General features: G+C 37.7%; 1 protein-coding gene across 2 annotated transcripts in view; it reads right to left on the bottom strand.

Moving 5' to 3' along the window:
* Positions 1 to 17,128, bottom strand: part of LOC309792771 (zinc finger MYM-type protein 2) — an 85,101-nt gene that overhangs the window by 61,012 nt on the left and 6,961 nt on the right. For both annotated transcript variants that reach the window (XM_082602576.1, XM_082602577.1), the window contains exon 3: positions 1,607 to 2,463. In XM_082602576.1, coding sequence (XP_082458702.1) covers positions 1,607 to 2,453 — 847 coding nt within the window. In that variant the 5' untranslated portion in view covers positions 2,454 to 2,463. The remainder of the gene's footprint in view (positions 1 to 1,606; positions 2,464 to 17,128) is intronic.

The following is a 17,128-nucleotide window of genomic DNA, read 5'->3' as shown; positions in this document are numbered from 1 at the left end:
AAAACTGAGTAATAAGAAACATATTTCTTTCAAAACAGCATAAAGCAGAAAATTTTTACAACCAAAAATCTTTGGAGGGATGGGAGTAGTGAGAGTCTTTGGCCCAGTAACTTCACTTCTAGGAATATAATCTAAGAAATAATCAGAAATTTGAAAAAAAAAAAAAGTTCATCATAGACCGACAAGAGCAAAAAAGGAAAACAATGTAAAAACCAAATATGGGAATGGTATAACCAAATCCATTGTGCAGTCATTAAAACTTCTGTGTATAAATAACTTTAATGGTATGAGAAAATACAGAGTAATATTAAATGTGGGGAAACGGGAAGCAAAATTACGAAGAACTGCACTTCAACCAAGTTAAGAAATACAAAGGAAAAACACTGAAAGACAACCACTCAAAGTATTAATAACAGTGGTAACCTTTCTTCATCATTTTTTAATTATGGATTTTCCAAACATTCTTCAATAATTAGACATTACTCTCATAACCAAAAGAATAATAAGTATGAAAGGAAAACAACTCGCATTTCACAGAACATTCTATGTGGCTTAGGTTTCAGTCATTCCTTATTATTCTCCACAATCCTAGGTTGATAAAGTTGCTAAGGAGCCTAAAACGATGCAGCCTGAGAAGGACGGAGAGAAGGCGTGTGAGAGACCGGCAGGCCACACAGAGGCCTGGGGCGGACACGGACACAGCCAGGAAGAGCCACAGAGCTCTTCTCACAGCTGCCACAGAGCAACAATGCCTGCAGAAAATGTTTTCAAGTAGTCAAGAAATTTACCAATCTTTAAATATAAGAAAAAATAACAAAGTGCTAATAAGTAAAAATTATAATCAGACAGGCAGTCAAAATTAAACACAGGAAAAGTAAAAACAAATCTAAATGCAATTATACAACATATTGCTCCTTACATGTGCTATTTATCTTTTTGTTCTCTTTTTACACATTAAAACAATACTATTAAAAATACACTAGCATAGGGCTTCCCTGGTGGCGCAGTGGTTGAGAGTCCGCCTGCCAATGCAGGGGACACGGGTTCAAGCCCTGGTCCAGGAGGATCCCACGTGCTATGGAGCAACTAAGCCCGTGCGCCACAACTACTGCTCCTGCATGCCACAACTACTGAAGCCCTTGTGTCTAGAACCCATGCTCCACAATAAGAGAAGCCACCAAAATGAGAGGCCCGCACGCCGCACCAAAGAGTGGCCCCCGCTCACTGCCAACTGGAGGGGGCCCGCGCACAGCAGGGAAGACACAATGCAGCCAAATATAAATGAATTTAAAAAAAATACACTAGCATAAAGTCAGTATGTGACAAATAAGATGCCAAATCATTAGACTTTAGTGGTGGTGAATATAAAGAGTATTTTGTTTTACTTCCTTTAGACATTAATTTATCTGATTTTCTAATTATCTACAGAGAAATACCATATACACGGTTTTACGTCCCTTATTAGTTAAACTTTCAAACTTAAAGTCAATAGAATTACTATGTCTTACATGAATAAACTAACCGAAGCAGCACCAATGACTACAATACACAAAGACTCCACCAGTGCAAAATCCCTTCCACGGGGCAGAAGCCCCTCCAGGCTTACCGGGATTGTGAGGAGCTGCAGACTCTCCGTTCTGAAATACGTCTCCTGCCACATTCATTCTACCAGGATTAAAAGGTCCTACTGCAGTCTTGGTCTGTGAAGTTAAAGACGGGGTGTATGTTTGCATATTAACACCAAAGTTACTGGACTGCAGTCCGTTAGAGACATCTCCCAAGCTGGTATTCTGCAGTGATGTTACGTGTGTGATCATTAGGTTCATATCTCGCCCGTCAGTATTTTCTAATTGGCCATCACTCACAGAGCTCACACCTGTTTCTAAGGTCGTAACATTAGCAATCTGAATTTCAGAGTCTGGTTCTGTGGTGATACCACTATTACCCATTCCTGCATTTACCTTACTTCTTGAAAAACTGGAAGTGGAGAAATCCACATCATTGGTTCTGTTTTTAGACTCGGGTGGTCTCCGTTCAATAAAATTGGAGGAATTTTTCTCTTGCCCTTGATTTGTTTCCATGTCCTCTTCATCATCGATGACAATTGTCTCACTTACACTTCCCTTCTGAGAAGCCAATTCTTTTGAGGAAGGAAGAATTTTGGAATCATTTCCTTGTAGCTCTTCATTTTTTGATGATGTAAATGTTATGGTTCTTTGATCGGCTACCACTGGTGCAGAAGGCGGAGGAGGTTGTACAGGTTCGATAAACACTACATCATCGTCATCTTCCACTGATGAGTTCTGAAATTTACTAGACCTATTCACTAAAGGGTTAGGTGGCCCACTAAATGAATTTCCTACGTCCGTGAGGCTAGCTGCCATGGCCGTCCTCCCCAGCAAAACAGGAGTCTGATCAGTCAATTCTAATCCTCCTGATGAACCTGTGTCCATGCCAAAGAACCTGTTAAGGAGATGGGGGGAAAAGAAATTTTACAAATGTCACTGTATGGTTTTTGATGTTACTCTAATTCAAAAAATTTCTTAAAGGTACTTTTACTGGTCCAGGAAGATCCCACATGTCGCAGAGCAGCTAAGCCCGTGCATCACAACTACTGAACCTGGACTCTAGAGCCCACGAGCCACAACTACTGAGCCCTTGTGCCACAACTACTGAAGCCCAAGCGCCTAGAGCCCATGCCCTGCAACAAGAGAAGCCACTCCAATGAGAAGCCTGTGCACCGCAACGAAGAGCAGACCCCACTCGCCGCACCTAGAGAAAGCCCGCGCGCAGCAATGAAGACCCAACGCAGCCAAAAATAAATAAATTTATTTAAAAAAAAAAAAAAAGGTAAGCTGTCCAAAACCACAGCCAGGAAGTGGGAGAGGTCAGGATGTGAATATTCATAACTACTATATAATATGTAATTAAGTATTAAACAATACAATAATGTAGCACAGCTCTTGTTAATTAAAAAAGGACACAGCCATTCAATAGAACAGTAACCAAATCAATATTCAAAATACACAAGTATCAAAAGAAAGAAATATCAAGCCCAAAGTGCCAAGCTAAAATGAGATTTTTTTTTAATTGGAGTATAATTGCTTTACAATGTTACAACGAAGTGAATCAGCTGTATGTATGTCCCTCCCACCCCCACCGCCATCCCACCCATCTAGGTCGACACAGAGCACTGAGCTGAGCTTTTTAAACACAAATGGAGCCGAACTTGTAGTTAACATTCATTTGCCAGAAGGTAGGAAGTATCCTCATCAACAAAAACAATTTTCAGAGGAATGTGGCGTAAATCTACTGAGGTTATGGAATGCAAAGGCTTTTAAAGCACGAGTTTTCTCGATCTTGTCCATGTTTTAGTATACCTAAAACAGAAGACAATTTCTGGGGCTTAAGCCACAACTGAGTCCACAGTGCCCTCTGGTGGCTGCAAGGTATCCATTCATTCTCCTCACAAGATAACCGTGGAGCAGAGAATAAGACTTTCCTTACTACACGGTTCTCTGCAGTAATCCACTTCCCAAGCAGAATAATTACTCAACCATAACAAGTTATTTTCAAATCCTATACTATAAATAAATTTGGTCACTTCTATATGTCACTGATAATATGCTTCAACTACCAAACGCTCATTTAGTCCTATAAAGAAAAGAATCTGATTAAAATTGATCATTTCTACCTTATCCAAATAAAATCTATTCCTTTTAGCCACTTTTCTACATTAAGTCAATTCTAATTAGCTATTTAACGTCAAGCAAATAACTACTTCTCTGGGCTTCAATTTTCCCTAGAATAAAAGGGTATAAAAATAGTTCCCAGGGTTTTTCTTATAATTTAAAGAGATAAATAACTGAATGAAAATCAATTAACACAGATAACTCCTAATAACCACCAGGCAGTTTTTGCCTATACCTCAAGATTTCCATAAGTTTCTAATTCATTTTTAAGCTTCCACTCCATCATTGTTATGGACCGAATGCTTGTGCCTCCCCTCAAATTCATATGATGAAATCCTGGCCTCCAACGAGATGGTAGTAAGAGGCGGGGCCTCTGAGCAGTGATTAAGTCAGGAAGGTGGTGCCCTCATGAGTGGGATTAGTGACCACTTTGTAAAAGACACAGAGAGAGCTCCTCCCCCCCTCCCCCGCCACCATGTGAGGACACAGCAAGATGGCAGCCTGTCTATGACCAGGAACAAGCCCTCACCAGACAACCCCATCGGCAGGAGCCTTGATCATGGACTTCCCAGCCTCCAGAACTCTGAGAAATGAATGTTTGTTGTCTATGGTACTTTTGTTATACTAGCTCAAATGGACTGAGACAATCATCATAAATTATAAATGCTTTCAGCTTTATAATATTTTGATTCTGTGAGAATCAACATAATACTCAATGTTCTCATGAAAAAACAAAGAAAAGGTAGTTAAAAAATAAAATGTTGACATTCATAACAATAAAGTATCAGTAGTTGCTGAGAAAAGCTTATGAACTTTCAAAGAAAATCACAAAGAAAGCATTTCAAAGTGACTCAAGAAAAGCATTCATCACTTCCTCATTAATAAGCTCCAGAGCTTTCTAGGTACCATAAGAGGTACAAAGAAAGCTAAGGTGAATTATTCTCTACTCTAGAGGAAAGGGTATTATTCAACATGTGTTAATGGCACTTGTAATAGTTCTGAGGCAGTATGACAAATTAAACTTTGTAAGAATAAAATTTCTTGGGACTTCCCTGGCAGTCCAGTGGTTAGGACTTGGCACTTTCACTGCGGTGGCCCAGGTTCAATCCCTAGTAAGGGAACTAAGATCCTGCAAGCCACATAGCGTGGCCACAAAATAAAGAAAGAATAAAATTTCTTAATAAAATGGGAAAAATGGGGCTTCCCTGGTGGCGTACTGGTTGCGAGTCCACCTGCCGGTACAGGGGACACGGGTTCGTGCCCCAGTCCGGGAGGATCCCACGTGCCGCGGAGCGGCTGGGCCCGTGAGACATGGCTGCTGAGCCTGCGCGTCCGGAGCCTGTGCTCCTCAACGGGAGAGGCCACAACAGTGAGAGGCCCGCGTACAATCAATCAATCAATCAATCAATCAATAAAATGGGAAAATGGATTTATAAATATATATATATATATATATATATATCAAACCAAAAGATATCATCCAGCTTAATGGGAAATATTAAAATACTATCATTAAAGTCAAGGTTAAGGTAAGGATATTCTTTATTATTACTACACAGCACTGTTCTGGAAGTACCGTCCAATGTAATAACATGAAAAAGGAAGATATAACAATTTGAAATAAGGAAAATTATCATTATATGCAAATTGTATTAGCCTTTATCTCAAAGACTCAAAAAATTTACCTGAAAAACTACTATAATGAGATACAGACATACCTCAGAGATACTGTGGGTTCAGTTCCAGACCACCACAAGAAAGCAAGTATCGCAGTAAAGTGAGTCACATGCATTTTTTGGTTTCCCAGTGCATATACAAGTTACATTTACACTATACTGTTGTCTATTAAGTGTGCAACAGCATTATGTCAAACACAAGTACATACCTTAATTTTAAAATGATGTTAGAAAAATGACACCGATAGACTTGCTCAATACACCTTCAATTTTTAACAAAAAACTTTCAATTTCTAATAAAATGCAATATCTGAGAAGTGCAATGAAACGAGGTATGCCTGTAATTTAGTCAAATGATGGGTATAAACTTAATATGTAGAAATTAATATTAAATTAATTGTATCGTCAACTGGAGACAGAGATAAAATGTTGCTTCCATCAAAAGACCAACTAAATAAGGAGATTAAAAAAAAAAAAAAAAGACAAACCCACAAGAACAAGGAGAACAAGGGATAATTCAACGGCACCAAAACTCTGGAAGAGGGAAAGCAAAGGAGCATGACTCATTGTAACCAACTCAGCACACCTCAAAAACCCACAGTAAAGAAAGTTTGAAATGACTGGATTACAAATGAAGTTAAACTTATAGTCAACATTCACTTGTCATAAAGTAGGAAGTATCTTGATCAACATAATTTTTAGAAGAATAAGGCAACAGGTCCTCACAGGTCCTTAAAAACAGATGTAGACAGATGTCACCCAAAATGGCAGCATTAGAAGTTCTGGGTATGGGTCCCTTTACCCAAGTAACTAATGAGGCTGGACTGGACAGAGGGACTGGAAGCAATCTCTTGGATCTCTGCACCTGACTGGACATTAGGCACCAGGGGAGTGTGTGAAGAAGAGGCTGCTGCTCACTTTAAGTGGGCGAGCATCCCCCATTCCTCCCCCCAGGTCGGCCAAGGGGACAGCACCTGCAGTCCTCTGGGGTCTGGCTGAACACAGGACTGGCAGTGAGGGACTTCCAACAAAATCTGGGATTGTGGCTTGGGCTCCTCTTGGTCTCAGCCCTCTGGGCAGCAGAAGCATTCCCAGTAGCATCTCTCAGATTTAATGAAACACAACCCTGTATAGTGTTCTTTTTCTTTTCTACCAGACATTTACAAAAACTTTTTGTCAGGTCACTAGCTCACCACAGGGGTGATAGAACAGTAACTTCAAGGACACAAGCAACAAGAAATTCACACTCTGCAAAAAAATGTTTAAAAAGTCAAAAATAAACAGCTCCATCCCCAAGGAAAAATCAGCAATCTAAGGAGAATGGGAGAATCAGATATCCAGAGGTATAATATTCTCAGAACGGTATAAACACACAAAGAAACAGAAAAGTATGCCCTATTCACAGGAATAAAAGAATTAGAAACCATCCCTGAGGAATCCCAAATACTGGAGTAACTAGCCAAAAACATTAAATCAGGACTTCCCTGGTGGCCCAGTGGCTAAGACTTTGCGCTCCCAATGCAGGGGGCCCGAGTTCAATCCCTGGTCAGGGAACTAGATCCCATACACCACAACTAAAAGAGCCCCCATGCTGCAATTAAGACCTCACACAGCCAAGTAAATAAATAAATATTAAAAAAAACATTAAGTCAACTACCTTAAATACGCTCAATGAGCTAACAGAGAGCATGGACAAAGAATTAAAGGAAATCCAAAAATAAGGTATGAACAAAATGAAAACTATTTTAAACAGATACAAATCATAAAAAGTAACCAAACAGAGACTTCCCTAGCGGTCCAGTGGTTAAGATTCCACCTGCCAATGCAGGGGACATGGGTTCGAGCCCTGGTCCGGGAAGATCCTACATGCCGCGGAGCAACTAAGCCTGTGCGCCACAACTACTGAGCCTGTGCTCTAGAGCCCGCGAGCCACAACTACTGAGCCCATGTGCCACAGCTACTGAAGCCCATGTGCCTAGAGCCCATGCTCCACAACAAGAGAAGCCACCACAATGAGAAGCCTGCATACCACAACAAAGACCCAACACAGCCATAAATAAATAAATAAATTTATATTAAAAAAAAAAAGATTCCACGCTTCCAATGCAGGGGGCACGGGTTCAATCCCTGGTTGGGGAACTGAGATCCCACAAGCCATGTGGCGTGGCCAAAAAAAAAAAAAAAAGTAACCAAACAGATGAAGAGGGTGTGGACGAAAGTGAACCCTCCTACACTGTTGGTGGGAATGTAGATTGGTACAGCCACTGTGGAGAACAGTATGGAGGTTCCTTAGAAAACTAAAAATAGAACTACCATATGAGCCAACAATACCACTCCTGGGCACACATCCGGAAAAGATGAAAACTCTAAGTCAAAAAGATACGTGCACCTCAGTGTTCATAGCAGCACTGTTTACAATAGCTAAGACATGGAAGCAAGCTAAGTGTCCATCGACAGGTGAATGGATAAAGAAGATGTGGTACATATATGCAATGGAATATTATTACTCAGCGGGAAGAAAGAATGAAATAATGCCATTTGCAACAACATGGATGGACCCACAGATTATCACCCTAAGTGAGGGAAGTCAAACAGAGAAAAACAAGTATCACTTGGTATCACTTACTTGTGGAATCTAAAAAAATGATACAAATGAACTTATTTACAAAACAGACCATAGACAGAGAAAATAAACTTATAGTTACCAAAAGGGAAATGGGGGGGGGGGGATAAATCAGGAGTTTCGGATTAACAGATACATGCTACTTTTATATATAAAATAGATAAACACTACTTTTATAATAAATACACACTACTTTTATACATAAAATAGATAAACAAGGACCTGCTGTATAGCACAGGGAACTATACTCAATATCTTGTAATAACCTATAATGGAGAATATGAAAAAGAATATATATATATGTATAACTGAATCACTTTGCTGTATACCTGAAACTAACACAACATTGTAAATCAACTATACTTCAATTAAAAAAACAAAAAAAGTAGCCAAACAGAAATTCTGGAGGTGAAAAATAGCAGAAATGAAAAACTCACTGGAGGGGATCAATAGCAGATCTGAGCAAGCAGAAGAAAGAATCAGTAAACTGAAAGGCAGAATAATTAAAATTATCCAGTCTGAGGAGAAGGAAGAAAAGAATGAAGAAAAATGAACAGAGCCTGAGGGATCTGTGAAACACCACCATGTGCACCAACACATGTAACATAAAAAGAGAAAAAAAGGGACAAAAAATATATTTGAAGACACAATGGCTGTAAACTTCCCAAATATGATGAAGATGAATATACACATCCAAGAAGCTCAACAAACTTCAAGTCTGTTGAGCTCAAAGATAGCCACACCAAGACAGGTAATAATCAAATTGTGGACCCGACAGTAAAAGAGAGTTTTGAAATTAAGAGAGAAGTAACTCATCATATGCAATGGACTCTCAAAAAGATTTGGATCATCAGTATATTTCTCATCCAAAGCCATGGAAGCCATGGCATGACATTTAAAAAGGTGAAGAACAACAAAAAAATCTGTCAACCAAGAATTCTATATCCAACAAAAAAACTCCTCCAAAATTAAGGAGAAATTAAGACATTTCCAGATAAACAAAAGGGAATTTATTACCGGCAGACCTACCCAACATGAAAGACTAAAGAGAATTCTTCAAGCAAAAATAAAAACACACCAGAGAGTAAACTGAAGCCGTAAGAAATAAAGAACACAATTGAATATATAAATATAAAGTAAATCAATAGAAAGCCAGTATTAATGTACTTCTGGTTTATAACTACTTTTTCCCCTATGATTTAAAAGGCAAATGCATAAAAAAATAATTATCAATATATGTTAATGAGGGACTTCTCTGGTGGTGCAGTGGTTAAGAATCCGTCTGCCAATGCAGGGGACATGGGTTCGAGCTCCAGTCCAGGAAGACCCCACGTGCCACGGAGCAACTAAGCCCATGTGCCACAACTACTGAAGCCCACTCGCTCTAGGGCCCGCGTGCCGCAACTACTGAGCACACATGCTGCAACTACTGAAGCCTGCGCATCTAGAGCCCGTACTCTGCAACGAGAGGCCACCGCAATGAGAAGCCCACGCACCACAATGAAGAGTAGCCCCCGCTCAACACAACTAGAGAAAGCCGGTGTGCAGCAACAAAGATCAAACACAGCCAAACAAATAAAATAAATTAACTTATTTTTTAAAAAAAATTTAAAAGGATCAAAATGATACAGTATCTTTTCTAATCACAATGGAATGGAATTAGAAATAACAGAAGCATAAATGAAAAATCACAAATAGGTAGAAATTAACACACTTAAACAATCAATGAGTCAAAGAAGAAATCACTAGGGAAAGTGAAGAAATACTTTGAAACAAAAACCAAAAACACAACATATCAAAACTTAAGGGATGCAATGAAAGCTGTGCTCAGCAGAAAATTTATTGCTATTAATGCCTACATTAAAAATCTCAAATCAATAAACAAACTTTACACCTTAAGAAACCAGAAAAAGAGCAAACTAAACTAAAGCTAGTAGAAAAAATGCAGTAATAAAGATGAGTACACAGATAAACAAAACAGAAAGCAGAATAGAAAAAAAAAATAAGTGGTTCCTTGAAAAAATTAAATCTTTAGCTAGACTGACAAAGAAACAAAATCTCAAATTATTAAAACCAGAAACGAACAGAATTCCCTGGGGTCCAGTGGTTAGGACTTGGCGCTTTCACTGGTCGGGGAACTAAGATGCCACAAGCCATGCGGTGCGGCCAAAAAAAAAAGAAAGTAATTGATATGTGAATAGCAGACCAAAAATAAAAAAGTTTAAAAAAAATCAGAAATGAAAATAAGATATCACTACTGATTTTACAGAAATGAATAAGAGAACATTATGAGCAATTATATGCCAACAAACTGTATAACCAAGATAAAATGGACAAATTCCTAATACAAACTACCAAAACTGACTCAAGAAGAAATATAAATTCTGAATAGAATTATAACATGCAAAGAGATTGAATCAGTAATCAAAAATCTCCCAACAAAGAAACCAGGACCAGAGGGGTTCACAGGTGAATTCTACCAAACATTTAAAGAAGAATTAACACTGATCATTCTCAAATTCTTCCCAGTGATACTATGCTCAACATCATTGGTCATTAGGGAAATGCAAATCAAAACCAGGAAACTTGTCACATCCATTAGGATGCCTACTATCAAAACAAGCAAAAAGTAACACGTATTAGTGAAGAGAAACTGGTTGGTTGGTTGGTTGGTTGGTTGGTTGGTTGAAGAAACTTGATCTCTTGTGCACTACTGATGGGAATGTAAAAAGGTGCAGCAGCTATAGGAAACAGCATGGAGGTTACTCAAGAAATTAAAAATTGAATTACCGTAAGATTCAGCAATCCAACTCTGGGTATACTATATCCAAAATAACTAAAATCAAGATCTCAAAGAGACACTTGCGTGTTTATGTTCACAGCAGCATTATTCATAATAGCCAAAAGGTAGATGCAACCAAAAGTTCAGCATTAAAAAGAAAGGAAACCCTGTTATATGCTACAGCTAGGATGTGCCTTGAGATCACTATGCTAAGTGAAAAAAGATAAACACTGTATGATCACACATAAATGATATAATGTATCTCAAGAAGTCAAAAATCATACGAATAGAAAGTAGGATGGTGCTGAGGAGTAAATGCGGAATTGTTTAATTGTTATAGAGTTTCGGCTTTTCAAGATGAAAAAGTTCTGGAAATCTGCTGCACAATAATGTGAATATACTTAACACTACTGATCTATACACTTAAAAATGGCCAAGATGATAAATTTTATGCTATGTGTTGTTGTTTTTTTCTTACCACAGTTAAAAGTAAAAATTTAAAAAAAAACAAAATGAGATACCATTTCACAGCAATGAAGATGGATTTTTTGTTTGTTTGTTTGTTTTATTTTGGCTGTGCCATGCAGCATGTGGGATCTTAGTTCCTCGACAAGGGATCAAACCCATGCCTCCTGTTGTGGAAGCACGAAGTCTTAACCACTGGACCACCAGGAAGTCCCTGAATGTTTTGTTTTGTTTTAATTATTCTATCTATCTATCTATTTATTTATTTATTTATTGGCTGCGTTGGGTCTTTGCTGCTGTGCGCAGGCTTTCTCTAGTTGTGCCAAGTGGGGGCTACTCTTCGTTGTGGTGCACGGGCATCTCCTTGCGGTGGCTTCTCTTGTTGCAGAGTACAGGCTCTAGGTGCACTGGCTTCAGTAGTTGTGGCATGTTGGCTCAGTAGTTCTGGCACGTGGGCTCTAGAGTGCAGGCTCAGTAGTTGTGGCGCACAGGCTTAGTTGCTCCACGGCATGTGGGATCTCCTGGACCATGTCTCAAACCCATGCCCCCTGCACTGGCAGGCAGATTCTTAACCACTGTGCCACCAGGGAGGCCCTGGATGTTATTTTTTTAAAAAGGAAAATAACAAGTCCTGGAGAGACATACAAAAATTAGCTATATGTAGAATTAACATATGAGCAGTCAATTCCACGTCTAGATTTATTTATATACATATATACAAAAGAACTGAAAGCCAGGACTCAAATGGATACCAATGTTCACAGCAGTCTTATTCGCAATGACCAAAAGGTAGAATGAGCCCAAGGGTCCATCAACAAATGAATGGATAAACAAAATGTAGGCATACAATGGAATATTATTCAGTCCTAAAAAGGAAAGAAATTCTGATATATGCCACAACATAGATGAACCTTGAAAACATGCTAGGTGAAATAAGCCAGGCATAAAATGGCAAACATTTTAAGATTCTACTTATTTAAGGTACCTACCATTGGCAATTTCATAGAGACAGAAGGTAGAAGAGAGGTCACTAGGAGCTGTGGTAAAGAGGCACCAGGCATTATGTTTAATGAGTATGACGCTTATGTTTGGGAATGATGAAAAGGCTCTGGAAATTAACAGTGGTGATTTTTAAGAAACACTTATGAATATACTTAATACCACTGAACTACACATTTAAAAAAGGTAAAAATGGTAAATTTTATGTTAATACATTTTACCAGAATTTTTTCTGAAAAAAAAAATAGAAGACACCTCTATGGGGGGAAAAAATACCAAACATACAACAATGATTAACTACAAAGGAAATATTTGCGACTCATATCCTAAAAAAATGAAGACAAAGAGGTCCTACAATCAATGAGATAAACCAACAACCAGTGAGAATAAAGGACCAAAAAAAAGTGAACAGAGTTCACAAGAAAAGAAAATACAGATGTCTCTTAAATATATGAAATATTTAAGAGAAATCCAAATTAAAACTCCAATAAACGGCCACCAATTTTCTCCTAACACACTGACAAAAATCAAAAGGTTTAACTGTGTACTCTCATAGTGTAAATCAGTGTAAACTGGTACAACTTCTACTGACAGCAACTCAAAAAAATATTTCTTTGACCAAGCAATTCCACTCCTAGACATTCTTCCTACAGATATATCATCTCATGTTTTTAAGAACAAAATGTAGAAAGGTATTCATTGTAAAGTTAAAAGACTGAAACACCCTAAATGTCTCTCAATAGACAACTGATAAAATGAATGACAATAAAGACAAACAGTGAAACATGAGGCAGCCTTGGAAACAACTGAGGCAGCTCTCAACATACTTCCACACTAATATGGAACCACCTCTCCCATAAAATAAATGCAAGCAAGGCACCTAACAACAGATAAACACACGCACCATGAGCACGCGCACACATGCACAGAATAACTACATAAACAGCCAAGAAAACGACAACAATGGTTTGCTTCTAAGGAAGAGAACTGTGTGGATGGAGAGGGGGGAGTCTTCCTTTTTTTTTTTTTTTTTTACCTTTCTACCCTTTTTACACCTTTTAAATTTGGTACCATATGTATCTAATCTGGTATTTAGTTAGGATTTCATTGAATTTAGAGGTATTTGAAGACAAAAATATTAATTTTTTTACATTATTGAAGTCTTCCCATCCAGATATATGTAAATCTGTCCATTCTGGTTTTCTCGTATGCCCTACTGTATTATTTTACAATTTCCTTCATAAAAGTCTTGCATATTCATTATAATTGCTCCTATTTCTTGCAATAGTGAAATGGATTTTTCCCATTACATTATAAAATGTTTACATAGCAAAGAAGCACCATAAATAAGGTATAAAAATTTACAAAAGATATATAGTTATATATAATATATAATGTGTATATATATTTGTAATCGATATAACAAGAACTGATATCCATACTTTAGAAAGAACATAAATTAAATTGACAAAACTTTAACTATTTGAGAACATCCAGTATTGTCAAGAATGTGGAGAAACTAGTAGAAAGGGTAGTCAGTACTGTGGTCCAGTGGAAGGCAATTAGGCAGTACCTATAAAAACATGTAATATGCACATACTGACTCAGTAATTCCTGTTCTCCAGAATCTCCCCCAGAGAAAACACACATGAACCCAAAGAAACTACTACACGTATATTTCATGCAGAATTTTATATATAACAAAAAATTCCAAATAGACTAAATGTCTACCAACAGAATAGCTAAACTGTTAAATCCATGTCATGAAGTATCACACAACAGTTTGAAGAGACCTTTACGTACTAACTCAGAAAAATCTTTAAGACATACCACTAAGTGAAAAAAGCAAGTTGCAAAAAGATACATATACATGTTTTTAAAATGCACATATAAATTTACTTTATTACTCTTATAGGTACATGTCAGCATATGCACAAAAAGGATTTGTAGTAATACACACTAAACTGATGCTACCACTAACCTCTGGGGAGTGAGCAAAGGGGACAGGGGTCAGTGACAGATGAACACAGATTATGACCTCTGCATACAACCTCATGCTGCTTACCATCTAGCCACGAAATCATTTTATAACATCTTTATCAGAGATCCACAACAATGCTACTCTGGCTTTAGAAGCTGACAGGAATCATTTAATTAACATACTAAAAATCCATTCAAGGGCTATGACAGCGTCTAAACAAAAATCTCTTTTGATCTAGTAAATTAATTAATTAATTGATTGATTCAGGTTAGCTCTAGGGCACAGAATTTCTGGGGTAAGGAATAACCTCTTCTTTCCCATAGGACCAAACTTTAACTGCAATGTACTTTCAAGTAATTTTAACTTTCTTTAGGGATCTCATCCACTCCCATGATTTTAAATAATACCTCAATGTCCCAGAGTCCTTAATTTATCTCAGTCAAGATGTTTCAAAGCCCCAAACTGCCTACTCCCTACATCTAGTTATTCAAGCATGCTCTTTCACTCTTTATCTGCCCCTCCTCCAGTCTCTGCCATTTGGGGATCTTATGTGTCTAGCTACTCATACCAGAAGTCTGGAGGCCTTAATATCTTCTCCTTTCTTCACCAACAGCCATGCCATCCCCAATTCCTATCCTACTTCCCAAATAAATCTTGAAACTGTCCACTTTTAACCATCTCTTCTGACACTCCTCTAGCCCTAGAAATTCATCACCATTTTTCTGTTGGATTACTGACGTCACCTACTATATTCCCCAGACTATCTAAAGATCTTTTTAAAAATTAAATCAGACTACATCAATTGCTTCTTCCGTGGCTTTCCAGTCTACTTCCGTTATAAGACTCCTGCCTGATCTGACCCTGCCTTCAGGGCAGGCTCAGTTCCAGCACCACTCTTCCCACCTTGCTCATTAAGCTTCTGCTGAACTAATGCTACCACATGACCCTCTATCATATAGAACTGAGACTTGTGACCTGCTCTAATACACTGATTAGTAGAATTCAAACATTAATCAGCTGAAGACTTTGGCAACATAAGGATAGGGAAGCAATTATCGAAAATGTTGACTGTTGGTAACAATATATATGCAAAATTATTAGTATGATGAGCAGGAAAAATCATCATGGGATTATGGGGGAACTTACACTTTCTATGTCACATACTTCTTTATTACTTGATTGTAAGGGCACATTTTATCTTTATAACCAAAATATTAAGAACTATCCTTTCTGATATGCATACAACTACTCATTTCTGTAGGCCACCGATTACGCTTCATTGTTTACAGTTATTCATTTACACGACAGTCTCCACAAACTGAACACTGAGAATCTACCTAAAAAAATCACATATTATGCATTTCCTAATTGATTTCTTCTTTTTAAGGGTTTTAAAGCCCAGGCTTAGTTTATAAGTTTGTATTTTGTTTCACATGCCAGCAAGAATCCCTGAAGATTTTGGAAAGTGAGTGATGTGATCAGACTGGGCTTTAGGGAAAATTAATCTGGCTGTAGACTGGGGAAAGAAATAGGATGAAAGTGCCTTGTAAATGTAACTCCCACTTTCTAACAAAATGGACTAAGGTCAAAGTACAAAACAAAACAGGAGAGGGCTAAGTACCTTAGGAAATAAGGATACATAAAGGTCTCCATATTTGAATCTAATGAGGGGAAGTGAAGGAGATCATCACAAGTATGAGATAATGTTAAGTTCAAAGTCCCAGAAGTCAATAGAGTTTCAAGGAATATAATAAATTTCAAATCTTACAGAATTAAGACCAAAAAAAGGCACCTAAGATTTGAAAATTAAGTCACTAGTGACCTCAAAACAGCAGATTTGGTATAGTGTTGAGAGTGCAAATCAGTGAGTTTCTTTGGAAAAGTACAGGAAAAGGAAGTTTGGGAAAGGTGCAGAGATTCTGGAAGAGAGAGCATGTTAGCACACTTAAAAGACTAATGAAGGAGCCGTCAGAGAGAAGGCTGTGAACAGGAACATAATTCCTTCTATCGCATGAGCATTCACTGAGTGTACTATCCCAGTGGTGGCAACAAATTCATGATGTTTGCTCTATATAAATAGGGAAGAACTGTAGCTGCTGTTAACTGAGCACCTACTACTGGCCAATCACATACTCTGTATTATTTTTAACCCACCTCACAGCAATCTCAAGAAAGTAGGCAGTACTATACTTATTTGTCGTATGAGTAAATTAAGGCTTAGAGATTAAATGACTTACCAGAGACCACAAGTTGGTAAATGGTGGAGCAAAAATGGTTTTTAACGGTTTTACTGAGGCATAATTTATATAAAAGAAAATTTATTTTAAGTGAAATTTGATAATTTTCAGCAAATTTCTTCCATGATCTCACCAAATTCAAAAGTTTAATAAAATCTGGATACGCCTCATATAAATACAGCAAAATTAGACTTACAACATAGGATGCCTTTTCCAGATACTGTGTGGTAATTTTTCTTTTTTTTAATGCAAAAGAAAGTTAGGAAAGGCAAATGAACACTTAAGTCCAAGAGGAAGATAGGATGAAAACAGCTGGGCAAGGACATCAAGGATGCAAAACGTGATTATACAAATGAAGACAACAAGGAATAGTGGTAGTCAGGAGCTTGTGTCATGGAAGAAAAAGACCAAATTCAACACAAGCTTTGATGGGCAACTAAAACTGTTTGCAGATATAGAATGTAATGACTTCCTGGAAACAGGACTTCACAGTATTAAAACAGACATACAAAAATAAACATAGAAAGTGAGACAATATTCATAGTAATGAAAGTTGTAAAGCTAAAACAAGTTTAATTTTAAAGCGACAAGTTTATATAACTAATTAAAACAAGAGCAAATTTTTCATTACTTCAAAACAAACAAACAGGACTTCCCTGGTGGCACAGTGGTT

The sequence above is a fragment of the Mesoplodon mirus genome, assembly GCF_964341445.2.
Source record: "Mesoplodon mirus genome assembly, chromosome: 17".
NCBI classification, from domain to species: domain Eukaryota; kingdom Metazoa; phylum Chordata; class Mammalia; order Artiodactyla; family Ziphiidae; genus Mesoplodon; species Mesoplodon mirus.
Note: the sequence above shows the minus strand (reverse complement) of the source record. Positions and strands in the feature narration are given on the sequence as shown.